Source organism: Panthera uncia, chromosome X (assembly GCF_023721935.1).
Source record: "Panthera uncia isolate 11264 chromosome X, Puncia_PCG_1.0, whole genome shotgun sequence".
In the NCBI taxonomy this organism is placed as follows: Eukaryota; Metazoa; Chordata; class Mammalia; order Carnivora; family Felidae; genus Panthera; species Panthera uncia.
Genome location: NC_064817.1, coordinates 6198491 through 6219054, shown reverse-complemented (window position 1 = coordinate 6219054; position 20564 = coordinate 6198491). Strand labels below are relative to the sequence as shown.

The window sequence follows — 20564 nt, the reverse complement described above, 5'->3', positions numbered from 1 at the left end:
GGTTTTGATGGTTTCCTGTCTCACATTCAGGTCCTTTATCCATTTTGAGTTTATTTTTGTGAATGGTGTGAGAAAGTGGTCTAGTTTCAACCTTCTGCATGTTGCTGTCCAGTTCTCCCAGCACCATTTGTTAAAGAGACTGTCTTTTTTCCACTGGATGTTCTTTCCTGCTTTGTCAAAGATGAGTTGGCCATACGTTTGTGGGTCTAGTTCTGGGGTTTCTATTCTATTCCATTGGTCTATGTGTCTGTTTTTATGCCAATACCATGCTGACTTGATGATGACAGCTTTGTAGTAGAGGCTAAAGTCTGGGATTGTGATGCCTCCTGCTTTGGTCTTCTTCTTCAAAATTACTTTGGCTATTCGGGGCCTTTTGTGGTTCCATATGAATTTTAGGATTGCTTGTTCTAGTTTCGAGAAGAATGCTGGTGCAATTTTGATTGGGATTGCATTGAATGTGTAGATAGCTTTGGGTAGTATTGACATTTTGACAATATTTATTCTTCCAATCCATGAGCAGGGAATGTCTTTCCATTTCTTTATATCTTCTTCAATTACCCTCATAAGCTTTCTATAGTTTTCAGCATACAGATCTTTTACATTTTTGGTTAGATTTATTCCTAGGTATTTTATGCTTCTTGGTGCAATTGTGAATGGGATCAGTTTCTTTATTTGTCTTTCTGTTGCTTCATTGTTAGTGTATAAGAATGCAACTGATTTCTGCACATTGATTTTGTATCCTGCAACTTTGCTGAATTCATGTATCAGTTCTAGCAGACTTTTGGTGGAGTCTATCGGATTTTCCATGTATAATATCATGTCATCTGCAAAAAGCGAAAGCTTGACTTCGTCTTTGCCAATTTTGATGCCTTTGATTTCCTTTTGTTGTCTGATTGCTGATGCTAGAACTTCCAGCACTATATTAAACAACAGCGGTGACAGTGGGCATCCCTGTCGTGTTCCTGATCTCAGGGAAAAAGCTCTCAGTTTTTCCCCGTTGAGGATGATGTTAGCTGTGGGCTTTTCATAAATGGCCTTTATGATCTTTAAGTATGTTCCTTCTATCCCGACTTTCTCAAGGGTTTTTATTAAGAAAGGGTGCTGGATTTTGTCAAAGGCCTTTTCTGCATCGATTGACAGGATCATATGGTTCTTCTCTTTTTTTTGTTAATGTGATGTATCACGTTGATCGATTTGCGAATGTTGAACCAGCCCTGCATCCCAGGTATGAATCCCACTTGATCATGGTGAATAATTCTTTTTATATGCTGTTGAATTCGATTTGCTAGTATCTTATTAAGAATTTTTGCATCCATATTCATCAGGGATATTGGCCTGTAGTTCTCTTTTTTTACTGGGTCTCTGTCTGGTTTAGGAATCAAAGTAATACTGGCTTCATAGAATGAGTCTGGAAGTTTTCCTTCCCTTTCTATTTCTTGGAATAGCTTGAGAAGGATAGGTATTATCTCTGCTTTAAATGTCTGGTAGAACTCCCCTGGGAAGCCATCTGGTCCTGGACTCTTATTTGTTGGGAGATTTTTGATAACCGATTCAATTTCTTCGCTGGTTATGGGTCTGTTCAAGCTTTCTATTTCCTCCTGATTGAGTTTTGGAAGAGTGTGGGTGTTTAGAAATTTGTCCATTTCTTCCAGGTTGTCCAATTTGCTGGCATATGATTTTTCATAGTATTCCCTGATAATTGTTTGTATCTCTGAGGGATTGGTTGTAATCATTCCATTTTCATTCATGATTTTATCTATTTGGGTCATCTCCCTTTTCTTTTTGAGAAGCCTGGCTAGAGGTTTGTCAATTTTGTTTATTTTTTCAAAAAACCAACTCTTGGTTTCGTTGATCTGCTCTACAGTTTTTTTAGATTCTATATTGTTTATTTCTGCTCTGATCTTTATTATTTCTCTTCTTCTGCTGGGTTTAGGCTGCCTTTGCTGTTCTGCTTCTATTTCCTTTAGGTGTGCTGTTAGATTTTGTATTTGGGATTTTTCTTGTTTCTTGAGATAGGCCTGGATTGCAATGTATTTTCCTCTCAGGACTGCCTTCGCTGCATCCCAAAGCGTTTGGATTGTTGTATTTTCATTTTCGTTTGTTTCCATGTATATTTTAATTTCTTCTCTAATTGCCTGGTTGACCCACTCATTCGTTAGTAGGGTGTTCTTTAACCTCCATGCTTTTGGAGGTTTTCCAGACTTTTTCCTGTGGTTGATTTCAAGCTTCATAGCATTGTGGTCTGAAAGTATGCATGGTATAATTTCAATTCTTGTAAACTTATGAAGGGCTGTTTTGTGACCCAGTATATGATCTATCTTGGAGAATGTTCCATGTGCACTCGAGAAGAAAGTATATTCTGTTGCTTTGGGATGCAGAGTTCTAAATATATCTGTCAAGTCCATCTGATCCAATGTATCATTCAGGGCCCTTGTTTCTTTATTGACTGTGTGTCTAGATGATCTATCCATTTCTGTAAGTGGGGTGTTAAAGTCCCCTGCAATGACCACATTCTTATCAATAAGGTTGCTTATGTTTATGAGTAATTGTTTTATATATCTGGGGGCTCGGGTATTTGGCGCATAGACATTTATAATAGTTAGCTCTTCCTGGTGGATAGACCCTGTGATTATTATATAATGCCCTTCTTCATCTCTTGTTACAGCCTTTAATGTAAAGTCTAGTTTGTCTGATATAAGTATGGCTACTCCAGCTTTCTTTTGGCTTCCAGGAGCATGATAAATAGTTCTCCATCCCCTCACTCTCAATCTAAAGGTGTCCTCAGATCTAAAATGAGTCTCTTGTAGACAGCAAATAGATGGGTCTTGTTTTTTTATCCATTCTGATACCCTATGTCTTTTAGTTGGCGCATTTAATCCATTTACATTCAGTGTTATTATAGAAAGATATGGGTTTAGAGTCATTGTGATGTCTGTATGTTTTATGCTTGTAGTGATGTCTCTGGTACTTTGTCTCACAGGATCCCCCTTAGGATCTCTTGTAGGGCTGGTGTCGTGGTGACAAATTCCTTCAGTTTTTGTTTGTTTGGGAAGACCTTTATCTCTCCTTCTATTCTAAATGACAGACTTGCTGGATAAAGGATTCTCGGCTGCATATTTTTTCTGTTTAGCACACTGTAGATATCGTGCCAAGCCTTTCTGGCCTGCCAAGTTTCAAAGGAGAGATCAGTCACGAGTCTTATAGGTCTCCCTTTATAAGTGAGGGCACGTTTATCCCTTGCTGCTTTCAGAATTTTCTCTTTATCCTTGTATTTTGCCAGTTTCACTATGATATGTCGTGCCGAAGATCGATTCAAGTTACGTCTGAAGGGAGTTCTCTGTGCCTCTTGGATTTCAATGCCTTTTTCCTTCCCCAGTTCAGGGAAGTTCTCAGCTATAATTTGTTCAAGTACCCCTTCAGCACCTTTCCCTCTCTCTTCCTCCTCTGGGATACCAATTATGCGTATATTATTTTTTTTTAGTGTATCACTTAGTTCTCTAATTTTCCCCTCATACTCCTGGATTTTTTTATCTCTCTTTCTTTCAGCTTCCTCTTTCTCCATAACTTTATCTTCTAGTTCACCTATTCTCTCCTCTGCCTCTTCAAGCCGAGCCATCGTGGATTCCATTTTGTTCTGCATTTCGTTTAAAGCGTTTTTCAACTCCTCGTGACTGTTCCTTAGTCCCTCGATCTTTGTGGCAAGAGATTCTCTGCTGTCCTGTATACTGTTTTCAAGCCCAGCGATTAATTTTATGACTATTATTCTAAATTCACTTTCTGTTATATTATTTAAATCCTTTTTGATCAGTTCATTAGCTGTTGTTATTTCCTGGAGATTCTTCTGAGGGGAATTCTTCCGTTTGGTCATTTTGGAGAGTCCCTTGCGTGGTGAGGACCTGCAGTGCACTTCCCCTGTGCTGTGGTGTATAACTGGAGTTAGTGGGCGGGGCCGCAGTCCGACCCGATGTCTGCCCCCAGCCCACTGCTGGGGCCACAGTCAGACTGGTGTGTGCCTTCTCTTCCCCTCTCCTAGGGGCGGGATTCACTGTGGGGTGGCGTGTCCCGTCTGGGCTACTTGCACACCGCCAGGCTTGTGTTGCTGGGGATCTGGCGTATTAGCTGGGGTGGGTAGGCAAGGTGCACGGGGGCTGGAGGGGCAGGCTTAGCTCGCTTCTCCTTAGGTGATCCACTCCAGGAGGAGCCCTGTGGCAGCGGGAGGGAGTCAGATCCGCTGCCGGAGGTTTGGCTCCGCAGAAGCACAGAGTTGGGTGTTTGCGCGGAGCGAGCCAGTTCCCTGGCAGGAACTGGTTCCCTTTGGGATTTTGGCTGGGGGATGGGCGGGGGAGATGGCGCTGGCGCCTTTGTTCCCCGCCAAGCTGAGCTCTGCCGTCCGGGGGCTCGGCAGCTCTCCCTCCCTTTGTCCTCCAGCCTTCCCGCTTTCCGAGCAGAGCTGTTAACTTCTGACCTCCCAGACGCTAAGTCGCGCTTGCTGTCGGAACACAGTCCGTCCGGCCCCTCCGCTTTTGCCAGCCAGACTCGGGGGCTCTGCTTGGCCGGCGAGCCGCCCCTCCGCCCCGGCTCCCTCCCGCCAGTCCGTGGAGCGCGCACCGCCTCGCCGCCCTTCCTACCCTCTTCCGTGGGCCTCTCGTCTGCGCTTGACTCCGGAGACTCCCTTCTGCTAATCCTCTGGCGGTTTTCTGGGTTCTTTAGGCAGGTGTAGGTGGAATCTAAGTGATCGGCAGGACGCGTTGTGAGCCCCGCGTCCTCCTACGCCGCCATCTTCCGGAACCCCCCTCGAGCCATCATCCTTTTAATATGAGACTTGTGAGGACGCTGGCCACTCACCCAAGGTGGCCAGGAGAGGCCTCCTCCAGCCAACACCCCTGTGGTGTGGCCACACACCTACCTGACACATTAGCCCTTCTGGCCCTGAAATGTGGACTCCAGGTAGCCCAGAACTCCCCCTCCATCCACTGACCTACAACTCCCAGCATCTGGGTCTCCTGCTCAGTGGGAAAGCACCCCTGGGCCCCCGAGGCTGGATGGCACCCTGGCATGTGGGCTGTGAAGCCCTGATTTCCTCTATAAGGAGAGCCCTGGGGGCTGAGGAGAGGGTGCTGATGCTTAAGAGAACGGCCTGGGAGCCTCGCTGGAATACACTTGCCGAACCCTTAGGCAGAGCCTGTCTTCTTTTTCTTAAGATTTTTTAATGTTTATTTATTTTTGAGAGACAGAGAAAGACAGAGTGTGAGGGGGGAGGGGCAACGAGAGACGGGGGGACAGAATCTCAAACAGGCTCCAGGCTCCGAGCTGTCAGCACAGAGCCCGACGTGGGGCTCGAACTCACGGACCGTGAGGTTATGACCTGAGCCCAAGTCAGAGGCTCAACCAACTGAGCCACCCAGGCACCCCGCTTCTGCCTTCTAATGTGCACATAAAAGTCTCAGAAGAAGGGTGGTTGCTGTAGGCACATGGGTGGACGGACAGCCCTCCCACTCAGCTCAGGACTACCGACCTGGCTGGCCCAAAGGGATTCAGCCCAAAAAGGTAAGTCCCCAAGCTCCTGATTTATTAAACAACATAAATGAGAAAGCACACTTGTTCATCCTTGCCCTTGGTGTTTTAGTTTTTGTTTTCTTTTTTTTTAATGTTATTTTTTTTTTTTTTTTTTTTGAGAGAGAGAGAGAGACATAGAGAGAGAGAGAGAGAGAGAGAGAGAGAGACAGAGACACAAAGTGTGGGCAGGGGCGGGGGAAGAGAGAGAGGGAGACACAGAATCCAAAGCAGGTTCCAGGCTCTGAGCTGTCAGCATAGAGCCTGACATGGGGTTTGCGAACCACGAGATCATGACCTGAGCCGAAGTCAGACGCTTAACCAACTGGGCCACCCAGGTGCCCCTAGTTTTTGTTTTCAAGGCTTGGACACCTACCTACCCAGTGAAGAATTTAGACATTTCTACTGGTAATGGTGCGTCAGCAGCTTTTCCTCATCAGAAAAAAAGCCTCTGACTGTTGATTTCGGCTCAGGTCATGATTGTACCGTTTGTGAGTTAGAGACCTGCATGGGGCTCTGCGCTGACAGTGCAGAACCTGCTTGGGATTCTCTCTCTCTTCCTCTCTCTCTGCTCCTCCACCACTGGCACGGTGTCTCTCTCTCTCTCTCAAAATAAATAAATTAAAAAAAAGAGGGGTGCCTGGGTGGCTCAGTTGGTTAAGCATAGGACTTTGACTCAGGTCATGATCTCGCCGTTCATGAATTCAAGCCCCAAATCGGGCTCTATGCTGACGGCTCAGAGTCTGGAGCCTCCTTCAGATTCTGTGTCTCCCTCTCTCTCTCTGCCCCAACTCTGCTCACTCTTTGTCTCTCTGTCTCAAAGACAGATAAATGTTAAAAAAAAAAAAAAAAGAAAAGAAAAGGAAAGAAAAGAAAAGAAAATCACGCTGAAGTCAAGAAAGGTGCTGTTGTGGCAGGGCTGGGAGGTCATGGACGTTGGTGGAATGTCGAACACCGTCCATCCCAGTGGGAAACAGTGCCTACCTGGGGTGGTGACGGCCGTGCCAGGAAGGACAGGAGCTGGCAGAGGGGAACGGAGATGCTGATGTGTCGGGGTGGCTATCAGAGAACTTGGTGGCATGCCAGGAGTGAGGCCTCCAGCTCAGTTCATTCTTCCTGAAAAGAACAAAAAAACAAAAAAAAAAACGCAGACAACTCAGGAATTGCAAATAAAGGACAACCCTGTGCCAAGACGGGAGTGAGACACGGAAATATGTTACAGCTACTCCCGCGTGACTGATAGCATTGCTTCCGGGGCTTTCCACGGTATCTGGATATGAAAAATTTAACTTTTATTAATGCAGAACCCATCCTAAGGCAGAGTGAGAGTCATGAGCTCCAAAATGTGAACTAAGCCTTATTCTTCAATTTTTGCTCTAAATAGGTAAATAAATCTTGTCCTCGCCTCAGCCATCAGTAGGACCCCGGAAGGACTCTTCTGTCTTTCCTGTTTCAGCATAGCTAGGCACACAGCCGTCAGCCTCCTTGAGGAGGAGAGATGCACTAGAGAGAAGTGCAGGGGGTCCCCAGCTCAGCCGGGTCATACACAGTTTAGACCACTTCCTTTTTTTTAAAGTTTATTTATTTATTTTGAGAGAGAGACAGAGAGCAGGGGAGGGGCAGAGAGAGAGAGAGAGAGAGAGAGAGAGAGAGAATCCTGAGCAGGTTCTGCACTGTGAGCACAAAGCCCATTGCAGGGCTCCAACTCCTGCACCGTGAAATCACGACCTGAGCCAAAATCAAGAGTCAGATGCTTAACCGACTGACCCCCAGGCGTCCCTGGATGACTTCTATTTACTCACTTCACTAAGTAAACGCAGACATCTTGACATTAACTGAGACTAGCAGAGGCGCATTCATTCCTCTGAGCCTCTCAAGTGCCTGTGAAGTCAGCTAAGGGTCCCCATCGTGTGAATTCATGATGCCCTAGAACGACGGCTCTAGTCCGTTCAGCGAGGACTTGTGAACACAGTATGCAGCGTCTTCCTGGGCTCCTGCGCCCCTGTCCGCACCCTCCCATCGGTGGCTTATTCTTTTTTTGGCTACACCGCCTGGGAATGATAAGGGAGGTTCAGTCGCAAATCCCTACAGCTGCCATGTAAATGTTCACAGAGCATCCAAGAAAACGGTGGTGTGTGAGGAGAGCCACGCACCTGCTTCTCCCAGTCTCCATGTCTCCACGTCTCCAATTTGGGACAGAACTTGCTCACTGTGGCCAGTCTGCAGCTCAAGAGGCTGCAAACTGAGCCTCTCTAGATGCTTGACAGAGAGCAGACATTCTTCCAGGCAGGCAAAGACATTAAAGGATATTAATGTTAAAAGCATATTAAAGAAACCCGGGGTGCTTGGGTGGCTCAGTCAGTTCAGCGTCTGATTCTTGACTTCGGCTCAGGTCGTGATCCCAGCGTCATGAGATTGAGCCCCACGATGGGCTCTGGGCTGGGTGTGGAGCCTGCTTGGGACTCTCTCTCCTCCTCTGCCCTTGCCCTGCTCGTGTGTTCTAACACACACACACTCTCTCAAAACAGTAGTAAAGAGTATTAAAGAAATCTGAAAAGTATGTATAACTTAAACCTTCTGACAACTCACGGGGCGCCTGAGTGGCCGAGTCACTTAAGTGTCTGACTCTTGATTGCGGCGCAGGTCGTGACCTCACGGTTCCTGTGTTCCAGCCACGCTGACAGTGTGGAGCCTGCTTGGGATTCTCTCTCTCTCTCCCTCTCTCTCTCTGCGCCTCCCTCAAAAACAAATACATAAACGTTAAAATAAAAACGTTCTGACAACTCATAATTAAGGAGGAAAAGTAGATGGGTGGCAAAATGTGGAATGTGTTGACTTCAGGAGTTTCCCCATGAACAAGAGCAAAAAAACAGACAACTTCATCACACCACAGAAGTAAGGGGATTGCAATCCCAAAGTGTACCTCGTCGAGTTTCTCCAAATCCTCGTGAGGAAGGTTCTGGCTACGTGAGTCTCGTGTTCAGGTGGCATTTTCTGTGCTATCGCATCAAGGATGTGTTTCATCTTCCTTTATACTTAATTAATGAAGGAAATAAACTAGACTGAGAGTGGAGGCAAAGGAAACAAATAAAAAAAGGAAGCCTGAAAAAGAAAATGCCTTATAATCTGTGGCAACATGTTCCAACCCAGCACATGGCAAGACTGGGATATGTGCTGGCTGACTTGGGGGTGGGGGGCAGCAGGGCTCCAAGAGTGCACGCACTCCCTCCTTTTTAAAAAGACAATACAGGGGTGCCTGCGTGGCTTAGTCGGTTAAGTGGCCGACTTCGGCTCAGGTCATGATCTCACAGTCTGTGAGTTCGAGCCCCACGTTGGGCTCTGTGCTGACAGCTCAGAGCCTGGAGCCCATTTCAGATTCTGTGTCTCCCTCCCTCTCTCTCTCTCTCTCTCTCTCTCTCTGCCCCTCCCCTGCTCATGTTCTGTCTCTTGCTCTCTCAAAAACAGCTAAACATTAAAAAATAAAATAAAAAGATAACACATATAGATGCATGTCTATTTCAAGAAGACATAGTTGACAACCACAGTAGAAATTAAGAGCTTTTTTAAAAAAAAATCACCCAGTGAAAAGGTTGTACCTATAAGCTACACATAAGGATATTCTGGCTATTGGGGATAGTGACGTTTTCCTAAAACATAATGGGCTTTTCATCAGGTCCTTTGAATTTCCTAGTGCATAATGAATGTATTTGGGAAGGTTCCAGCTACCTTCTGTTTCTCAGCCCCTCTGACTACCTACAACGGCTGGATTCATGCCAATAAGAGGGAGGACGACGTTCTGGACCCAAAAGTGTTCATTCAATCACAATGCTGTGAGGATGCTGGTCTGGCAGGCTGTGGGGAAAGAGCTCTCTGGCGCCACCTAGTGGTCTCACACAGCCACTGTCCCTCTGGCTGCGTTTCAGACAGACCCAGATGAACAGAAACAAGAACAGATTTAAGGTCTTCATTTTCACAAGATCGTGGGCTTTCTTCTCGCACAAGATACACACTCAGGTGGCTTTAAGCCATTCAGCTGCCAGAAATGTGGGGACCCTGAGGAGTGCACAGGCCACAGGATGTGCCAGGACAGGAGAGCACAAGTCCCCAGTTTGAGGGCCTGGGTGAAACCACTATGCCATACTTGGTTCTTAGTGGTATCCACCCTGGCCACCCGCAGAGCCATGAGCATTAGAAGTGAGTAAATGCGGGGTGCCGGGGTGGCTCAGTTGGTTAAGCATGAGACTCTTGTCTTCCGCTCAGGTCATGATATCTCACGGCTCGTGAGTTCAAGCCCCACATCGGGCTCTGTGCTGATGGTGCAGAGCCTGCTTGGGATTCTCTCTCTCTCCCTCTCTCTCTGCCCCTCCCCTGCTCCCTCTGTCTCTCTCACACACAAAATAAATAAATAAACTTAAAAAAAATTTTTTTAAATAATAAAATACAGAGGTGCCTGGGTGGCTCAGTCAGTTAAGCGTCTGACTTCAGTTCAAGTCATGATCTCACCGTTTGTGAGTTCAAGCCCCGCATCGGGATCCGTGCTGACAGCTCAGAGGCCCGGAGCCTGCTTCAGATTCTGTGTCTCCCTCTCTCTGCCCCTCCCCTGCTCATGCTCTCTCTGTCTCAAAAATAAACATTAAATTTTTTTAAAGTAATAATAAAATACAATGAAATCTCAACAAAATTGTACCGACATTCTTCTCAAAGCTAGAACAAACAATCCTAAAATTTGTATGGAACCACAAAAGCCCCAAATAGCCAAAGTAATATTGAAAAGGAAAACCAAAGCAGGAAGCATCATAATCCCAGACTTTAGCCTCTATTACAAAGCTGTAATCATCAAGACGGTATGGTATTGGCACAAAAACAGACACATAGACCAATGGAATAGAATAGAGAACCCAGAATTGGACCCACAAATGTATGGTCAATTAATCTTTGACAAAGCAGGAAAGATATCCAATGGAAAAAAGACAGTCTCTTTAGCAAATGGTGCTGGGAGAACTGGACAGCAACATGCAGAAGAATGAAACTAGACCATTTCTTACACCATACACAAAGTAAACTCAACATGGATGAAAGACCTAAACATGAGACAGGAAGCCATCAAAACCCTAGAGGAGGAAGCAGGCAACTACCTCTTTGACCTCAGCCCCAGCAATTTCTTGCTCAACACATCACCAAAGACAAGGAATTAAAAGCAAAAATGAACTATTGGGACCTCATCAAGATAAAAAGCTTCTGCACAGTGAAGGAAACAATCAACAAAACAAAAAGGCAACCGACGGAATGAGAGAAGATATCTGCAAAGGACATATCGGATAAAGGGCTAGTACCCAAAATCTATACAGAACTTATCAAACTCAGAACCTGAAAAACAAATAATCCACTGAAGAAATGGGTGGAAGACATGAACAGACACTTCTCCAAAGAAGACCTCCAGATGGCCAACTGACACATGAAAAGATGCTCAACGTCACTCACCATCAGGGAAATACAAATCAAAGCCACACTGATATACCACCTCACACTGGTCAGGGTGGCTAAAATGCACAACAGGAGACTATATAGATGCTGGAGAGGATGTGGAGAAACGGGAAGCCTCTTGCACTGTTGGTGGGAATGCAAACTGGTGCAGCCGCTCTGGAAAACAGTGTGGAGGCTCCTCAAAAAATTAAAAATAGAACCACTCTATGACCCATCAATAGGACTACTAGGAATTTATCCAAAGGATACAGGAGTGTTGATTCATGGGGGCACATGTACCGCAATGTTTATAGCAGCGCTTTCAACAACAGCCAAATTATGGAAAGAGCCTAAATGTCCATCAACTGATGAATGGATAAAGAAGATGTGGTTTACATATACAATGGAGTACTACTTGGCAATAAGAAAGAATGGAACCCAGCCATTTGCAGCAACGTGGAAGGAACTGGAGGGTATTATGCTGAGTGAAATAAATGAGTCAGAAAATGACAGATACCGTATGTTTTTGCTCATATGTGGATCTTGAGAAAGTTAACAGAAGAGCATGGGGGAAGAGAAGGAAAAAAATAGTTACAGAGAGGGAGGGAGGCAAACCATAAGAGACTCTTAAATACAGAGAACAAACTGAGGGTTGATGGAGGAGGGGAGAGGGGAAAATGGGTGATGGGCATTGAGGAGGGCGCTTGTTGGGATGAGCACTGGGTGTTGTATGTAAGCGATGAACCATGGGAATCTACCCCAAAAACCAAGAGCACGCTTTATACACCGTATGTTACACAATTTGACAGTAAATTATATTACAAAGATTAAAAAAAAAAAAATTCCCTCTGGAAAAAAAAATAGTAAATGCAAAATGGCATACAGCAAACCAGTCCCAAATCACTCCTTCCTGTGGGATGTCTGCTACAGTCGAGACAGCCCCAAGACAAATATCGAACAGGAATGAATAGGGACGCTACCGAAAGAATGCTCCCTCCTTGGCCGCAGTCAGATGTAAGCCAACTGGAGAGACCGGTAAGGAAGCCCATTCTGGGAGGGAGAAACACAGAGGGTGATTTCTGGCCTCGCAAACAGCCATGAGGGGCGAATGGGAGCGCTAGAGCCACAAAGGCCTGTGCAGCCCAACCCAGAGACGCCGAAGGTCCTGCTTCTGAGCAGGTGCTGAGGGCGGGGATGTGACAGACGGACCAGCAACGCCCCATGTTGAGCCTGGGGCTGCGCAATCCCAGAATCACTGGATAGGCAGTGGGGCTTCGTCCGTGCTCACACCGGGCCAGGGTCAGCCCAGTGTATATAGGAAAGGAATCCTGTTTGTTCAAACGGCTGTTGATGTTTGGAATCCTTAAAACACATGCTTATTGTAGAAAATATGGAATATTTAAAAATTAAAAGGCCAAAAAGACGCCCAAGGAAAAGAAGCCATGATCTAAAGACAGCCCTCTGCATGACCTCCTCTCTGTCTGTAGACAATTTGGAGAAGCCTGCAGACTCCGTGTCTCCATTTCACTCTGCGGCCCGCCTGGTTTTGGGAGTATTCTCTCATGCCACTGTCACTCTTCCCAAGTGGCACCTCTAATCAGTGCTTACTATTCCTTTCATATAAATACAGAAAAGCCATAGTACTGGCTATGAACATTTTCTGCTCCTACAGATGAAATTATTCATCCTAATGAGGGTTGTTCCCCCGAAGCCTTTCCCACAAATTACATACCAAGATTAATAAAAATTTACTTCAATTTTTAGAAATAATTTTATAAGCGAGGTAGTCTTTGGAGGATTTTTGGAAGGACAGGGTTTACACCACAAATATGAAAAATGCTAGCATATCATTTAAAATTAAGAATGAATCCAGGGGCGCCTGCGTGGCTCAGTCGGTTAAGCGTCTGGCTTCGGCCCAGGTCATGATCTCATGGTTCGTGAGTTCGAGCCCTGCATCGGGCTCCATGATGACAGCTCAGAGCCTGGAGCCTGCTTTAGATTCTGTGTCCCCCTCTCTCTCTGCCCCCCTCCCCTGCTTGTGTGCACTCTCTCTCTTAAAAAAGGAATTATTAAAATAAATGCTTCAGTGAAATGTTTGTCATTCTCATAAAGAACAGAATCCCTTCCTTGCCTAAAAAAAAATTTCGTGAGTGCTGGGTTATTTTCATAGCCTTTTAGAATGAAGCCAACAGGCACCACCTCATAAAACAAACAGTCTGTGCTTGGTCACCACAAGCTGCGTCAGCCTGACTGTACCGGACCCGCTGGCTGGGAGGCCGGGGAGGCCAGAGGGGGAGGCCAGGTGCCTTGGCTTTGGGTGTGCATTGTGCTGGGGGTTATGATAGGATCTGGGGCTTTTAGGCAACCCTGGGGTTGGAGAAGGCTCCTTGGCGGGAGGAAATCAATAGTGATCCGTTGGGGGCATCTTAGAGAAAAGAATCAGGGGGCCTGAGGGGGGAAGAGGCCTGGATTTCAGAGAAGGGGTGGTCTGGGCAGGACTGCAAAGGTGCCTCGGTGACCCATGGGTGAGGGGAACGGCCCTGTGTGAAGACTTTAGAATTCAAGGAAAGGAGGGGGTACAGGCCAGCAGGGGAGGTGGAAGGGAGGGGGGGGAGCGTGCACTGGAGAGGGTGACTGCAAGCACCCTTTTTAGTCCTTCAAAAGGAAACACATAAAAACCAGCACTCTACAAACACAAAATGAACCTTGTTCTGACCCAGCCAAGCCTGTGGATGACTACGTCCTGACCAGCCTCTCCCTCTGCTGGTCTGTCTACCTCCTGCCAGATCAATCTCCTAGCCACGCTGCTCTAGACAGCTCTTGCTCTCACTCCGGAACCTTCAACTGCTTGCAGCTGCCACAGGAGCCCAAGCTCCCACATTCTCCGGCATCTAGCCAAGCTGTGGTCTGGAGGGTGCCCCTGGGCCAGCAGCGTGGGCATCAGCTGGAGACACATGTGGGCAGGCTGGTGGCCTTGCACTAGCCCTCCCGGCAGCTCAGAGGCAAGCTCAGGGCCAGCACCGTTCTGCCCCCAGCCACCTAGTCACCCGTCCCCCTGCAGTCCGTTTGCCTGCACCCCCTCTGCCCTTCCCTGGTATTGCCGACGTAGGACCAGATTTGCGGCTCAAACCTGGCTCAGCCTTCCAAGGGCAGGTCAGTGGCCCAGCCTCAGGTAAGACTCTGCTGCAGTCTGCTTCCCGGCCTCCTCACATCTGTTGGCTCACCACCTGTCACAGCTTTCCCAATCCAGGCCTATGAGAGCACCCTCAGCAGGCAGCTCCTGGACGGCAGGACCTAATGGTACGATTGCACGGAGCGCTTCTAACACGTTACACGAATGTATGAAGACACAGGGCCGAGCACTCGAGAAACGGCAAAGGGCTCCCTTCCCTGGTGGTGGTCAGACAACATACTGCCGTGGACGGTGATGTCATGCTGGATTGAATCCATATAGTCCTATGGGATGCGAGCCACAGAGTTCCTGCCTTTATACATGAGAAGAATTAAGATAAAAATTCCCAAATGGCCTAAAGAGCTGAGACTGATACAGGACATCAAAGCTGCATTTGGAACAAACGCCAGGCTGAGAGGCAGCATTCCCACAGGATGAAAGAGGCAGGCGCCTCTCCACGGGCCCGGGGCACCCCTGGTCCTTCCCCTTCCCCCAGTAAGGGCGGGTGCATGGTTCGTCTTTCAGCCGTCGGCGCTCTTCCCGGGTGCTTCCGCAGAGAAGCCTGTGCAGAAATGTCACATAACGGGGGCGTCTGGGTGGATCAGTCGGTAAAGCGTCTGACTCTTGATTTCGGGCCCCGTGCTGACAGCACAGAGCTTGCTTGGGATTCTGTGTCTCCCCCTCTCACTGTCTCAAATAAACATTAAAAAGATACATATATTTTTTAATGTCACATAATGAACGCAGGCAGAACTGGAGCAGACCAAAACGATTTGGTTTTTCTACTAACTTTTAAAATCTTCAGGTCAATACATCTATTCATGTAAGAAAAAAGGGGAAAAAAGACTATCTCACCCACCTGTGTTCACAGTACAGCTCCTCGAGGGACTAATGCCCGAGCAAGTTCAACTGAGTGTTTCAGAAGGGCACCAGCCCAACCTACTGGCTACATTTCAAGAGAACGGATTTTCTGGCAAAGAAACTCAGGATATTCAAATGTGCAACCATTAGTAAAACTAATTACAAATAGCTCTAAGCATTAGCAACAGTGCTGATGAGTCATATCTGAAAGAAGTAAAAAAAAAAAAACTTTCTCTGCATGTCTTAACATATCAGAAACCATCGATGTTTGCACGATAAACTTTATAAACATCACTTACACGCTTTGCAATGAAAAACAAAATCTTAACTTTGTTCCACTTTCTATTTGACTTAGAATATGAAATAACCTCACTTAATTGGAAATTCACCTGATTAAATTGCTCAAGCCATATATAATGAGCCTAAATTGGAATAGAAGCAACTTTTCCCAAAATAAAACAACTCTGATCTGCATGGTTTTCTTTTTTCTCCTGATTCCATTTAATAACAAACAATGGAAAACAGCTCCAAGACAGGGTGTCTGTCCAGCGTAAGTCTCTGGGTTTCCTCTGTCTAATAAGAAAATGAGCATTTGCAAACGGCTGTAACCCCCAACATGCTCGAAATAGAAACTTTTCCCCTGAGACTCGAACAAATGATGGCAGACCCTTCAAAAGCACAGGTTTTTGCCGACACCCCCACCAAGGCACACACCCTCCAGCAAAACACATATATGGTTTCTGGCCCAGGAAGAGCTCCTGGGAGGGAAGCGGGGAGGAATGAAGCCTGCCGACGCCCTAGCCCTGCCTGTAACCCTGCCGCATCGCCACCCATAGTTGCTTCCAAGAACATCGGTGCCAACCAATGTCAGGGCTGCGTGCAGACCCACCTGCTGCAGGATAGCTCCAAGGAGCCAGGAGCAGAGGGGCTCCCAGCACAACACAGGGGCGGTGCGGAGTTCACTGCAGCTTAGTGGCATCCAGAAAACAAAGCAGGCTGCAAGAAATGTGCTCGTAGCGAGCACAGCTGTTGTCACTAGATTTGAAAGCCGCTTTCTTGAAATCTCTAACTCGGCCCGAAGTCTGGCTAACCCTTTCAGCCTCCAGCGAAGAACCTCTACCCTTGGGTGTTAATCTGCTCCTGAACGCAAGTTTAGGGGCTGTAATTAGAGACACAAAAGGATTTAAGGCCGCCGGCAAAGAGGCCGAAAATCACATGAACCAACCCTATCGCTAATCCGGACCCGGCAAAACTACCTGCAACACCGGATGATGGTTTGAGAGTACCATAAATGATGAGGTGGGCAGGCGTGATTCGTTGTAACCAAAACTATCTGTTCCCATACGAAGTTGAAAAAAAAAAAAAAGCCAGAGCAGTTGCAAGCTTTCCAAAGTAATGGATAGCGTGGTATTCAAAAGAAATTTTCCCGAGGATATTTGAAATTATATGTACATTTTAGAAGCTGAGGCTATGGTAATTTTGCCTCCAAAGAGAGAGAGGAGGACTGTGTCCCAGCACTCTTCATGCCATTTCAGTGCACATTCGATAGGATCAGAGCGCAGCAGCCTTAACCTCAGGTCTGAGCAAGACGCCCCCTTTCCTAACACGCTGTGCGCATCAGGCAGACCCTGAGCACATCTCCCGAGGCTGATCTAGTAGGATCAGGAAAATGCCACAAGTGACCCAGTTTCTGGTGTTCACCTGTTCCGAGCCCATCTTAGGCCATGGTGCACCCTCTGTGCCTGCCCAGGACAACAGCCGTGGCTGTCTGTGAAAACACGGGCACAGGAGCCACTCCAGACCCGCCAGGCAGCCCTCCCAGGGAGGTGGCCTGGACACACAGGACAAAGGTGCAGATGACGACTGTCAGCGACACAGAAGAAAAGGTTACCGCATCCGCCCCGAACTTTCCAGTGAGTAGCACTTCCTTCCTCCGCCAAGCAAAGTCGGAACAACAGAGTAGCCCGGAGGGAAGATCTAGGAAGGAGCTTTCGGCTCAGACTCTCTTCATGGCCTAACAGTTCACCTGACTCCCGGGCAGACACCCCCGCCCCCTCCCTGACCACCTGGGCATTGTGCAGGAGAACAGATGTGCACTTGGTGGGGATCACGGTTACAGGTCTCTGTTTCCAGCTGACCCCACACGGGGAGAAAGGAAGCGCTCTCTCTCTTGTGTCTGGGAAAGAAACTTCACAGGGAGAGATAAAGAGCCACTCGCACCTCCTGACTCACCTTCCCTTCCAGGCTCCTAAGCGATGACAAGATAGCACTGCCCACGGCCCAGGAAACCAGACGCCATGGCTTTGTCCAAGCGGCTCCCCTCGATCCCATCCTGCCTGCTCGCTCCCCTACTCACCACACACAACAAAACAAAACAAGCCTACGGGTAAGAGATACACTAGCAGGAAGGAGTTAGCATGTGAACCGCTGTTTCTACTCATGAAACTCTGGTTATGTAGTTTGCATAGAGGTACATTTCCCCAGAACCTCCGAGAACCACCATACCTGCACTGGCCACTCTCAGTCTTTGTCATAAATGTCAGCCCTTCTCTGGGCCTCTGAGGACGGGCTGGGAGTACAATCAAGTTAAATAAGAGTTGAGCAAGCTAATTCATCATTCGGCCATACTCTCGGGCAGGGCAACACAGGATATTTACGTGTTTGTGGTTCAGTCTATGAATAATTTACAGAGTGCCTTTTTTTTTTTTTTTTGAGAGAGACAGAGACAGAGACAGAGACAGAGACAGAGAGAGAGAGAGAGAGAGAGAGAGAGAGAAAGGGGGCACAAGTAAGTGAGGGGCAGAGAGAAACAGAAGCAGGGCTCACCCGAAGCAGGGCTTGAGCTCACTCGATATGGGGACTCGAACTCATAAACTGTGAGATCATGACCTAGGCTGAAGTCAGATGCTTAACCGACTGAACCACCCAGGCGCCCCCAGAGTGCTTTTCTATAAACTGGTCGGGTTTTGTCTGTTTGTTCGTATTTTTAAGAGTACATGATCTACTTTGGAGCTGTACATAAAGTTCTAGAAAATGCTAACTGATCTGTGAGACAGAAGTCCGATAGGTGGTTGCCTGGGGATGGAGAAAGAGGAGAATGGCAGGCTTTAAACACAGATTTAAATTTCGGCAGAGAAGAATACACGTTACCAGTTCCAGAGAAATTGTTTTAAAAGTACCTACTGGTGCCTCTGTAATAAGGACAATGTAAAACTCAGTTTGAAGTTTTAGTGGTCCTTCCTCTGAGCATCTTCAGGATTTTATAGCAGTGAGTTGCCATGTGCTGGGTGACAGCAACAGACCCTAATACTAACTAATTAACCAGGTTACAGAATTTCATTCATGTTTCTGAACAAAGCACCATTTCAGACTTTTTAATTTTTTTTTTTTTTTTTTTGAGAGAGAGAGAGAGAGAGAGAGAGAGAGCAAGCAAGCAGGGGAGGCAGGCAAAGAGACTGACAGAATCTCAGCACAAAGCCATATGTGGCTCCACCCCATGACCCTGGGATCATGACCTGAGTTGAAATCAAGAGTTGGAATCTTAACTGAGCCACCCAGGCACCCCTTAGACTTTTTTCTATTAGGCAAAAAATAATATCGACATATCGTATTAAAAATTAATACAAAGTTATTTAAAAAATTGTTGTAATACCTAAGTGTTATTAAAAGTATTTCAAATTGCACAATGGTATATGTCAAATATATATTTTTAAAAATGATCAAAATAAAGTATGTTTTCATAAAAACAGAAGTGAACAATCATTATTTTGTTATACATATTACTTAAAATATTAATTCCCATCTTAACCAGAAAATTATCCTGTGCACCCCTCATTTAAAGAAAACTGGACATACAGAATCCAAAAGTGGAGTTCTACACAGTGGCTCCCATCAATCCTTCGGGGCAAAAGTCTCTTCCTTCTCCCCAACAGTCTTTTAGATAACTTGTCACTGGGGCGCTTGGGTGGCTCAGTCAGTTAAGCGTCCGACTTCGGCTCAGGTCGTGATCTCGCGGTCCGTGAGTTCGAGCCCCGTGTCAGGCTCTGTGCTGACAGCTCAGAGCCTGGAGCCTGTTTCAGATTCTGTGTCTCCCTCTCTCTGACCCTCCCCCGTTCATGCTCTGTCTCTCTCTGTCTCAAAAATAAATGTTAAAAAAAATTTAGATAACTTGTCACCTCCGTCAGCTAGCAGGCGCCCTGCATCTCCTCCCTGTCCCTCCACTGACCAGTTCTCTGTGGCATAGATGCTTTGCTTGGAATAGAATTCAGATCATTCTGATATCCTTAAAGATGTTCCTCTATTTAAAAAAAAAAAAAAGCTTCTAAAGATATGGGAAGACGCCCAAATTCATTCATAATGAAAAGTGCCCATTTAAATTGTTTTGAATTTTTAAAAATGTTTATTTTACTTTTGAGATAGAGTGTGCATAAGAGAGAGAAGGGGAGGGGCGGAGAGAGGGAGAGAGAATCCCAAGCAGGCTCCACGCTAACAGCGCAGATGCGAGGCTCAACCTCACAAACCGTGAGATCATGACCTGAGCCGAAATCGAGTCAGATGTTTGACTGAGCCATCAGGTGCCCTAAAAATGCGCATTTAACCAATGAAGCCATTTTTCACCCATCACATTTGAAAAGAGTACAGAACTAAACTGAAAATAACCTCTGCTAGAGTGGACCTGAGCCTGAAAAGTGGTCCGAGAAATTTGGAGGTGGCTATCACAGTTCGTGCTCCCCAAACTTCTGATTCAAGAACCCCAGGTTGGAAATGGACTGCAACGACCTGTACGTACAGGTACACGGACTCGGGTACAGAGACACCACATGCTGCAGTTACAGGCTTTCACCAGAAGCACCAGAAATATCCGTCTACAGAGGTTCTGTAGAACAGCGGAGGATCCAGACTGTGGAGCAGCGTGGGGTCGTTAAGAGAAATCGCGATCAGACCTCAGCGCAGTCAACCCAGAACGATCTCTGCGGATACAGGCGTTAAGTGCACAAGAACGTGTATGATACAAAGAAGCCCAAGATCAGCAGTGAGTGCCAGTGCTGCTCTCCGGAGACGCACAACAGAGGTGCAAGGCCCCTGGTCCACCCAATGCCCTTCTGAGCCCGGGGAGTCGACTGCACCCTGGTGTTACTTTAAGAACTGAATAAATGCAGAATACATGTTAGCCTTAGAATATATCGTAGCCAGCACTCCAACACCCGCCTTCTTAGGGTCCTTCTTCTTGTCCCAATCACAGAGCAATAAACAGACCTTCTCTGGGGCACTGCCTAGAACAGAACAGGGTGCACAGCTGACGGTTTGCTGGGGACCAACCCAGCAAGTCAGCAGGACTGACTCCTACAAGCACAGGCACACTGAACCCCCAAAGCTTTTCCTCTTTAAAAATGCAATGAGCTGGGGGGCGCCTGGGTGGCGCAGTCGGTTAAGCGTCCGACTTCAGCCAGGTCACGATCTCACGGTCCGTGAGTTCGAGCCCCGCGTCAGGCTCTGGGCTGATGGCTCGGAGCCT

General features: G+C 46.9%; 1 protein-coding gene across 1 annotated transcript in view; it reads right to left on the bottom strand.

Annotated features, from left to right (window-relative positions):
• SHROOM2 (shroom family member 2) overlaps window positions 1-20564 on the bottom strand; it is a 165960-nt gene that overhangs the window by 66904 nt on the left and 78492 nt on the right. The window contains exon 3 of the mRNA XM_049644562.1: window positions 6538-6669. Within this exon, the coding sequence (XP_049500519.1) occupies window positions 6538-6669 (132 nt within the window). The remainder of the gene's footprint in view (window positions 1-6537; window positions 6670-20564) is intronic.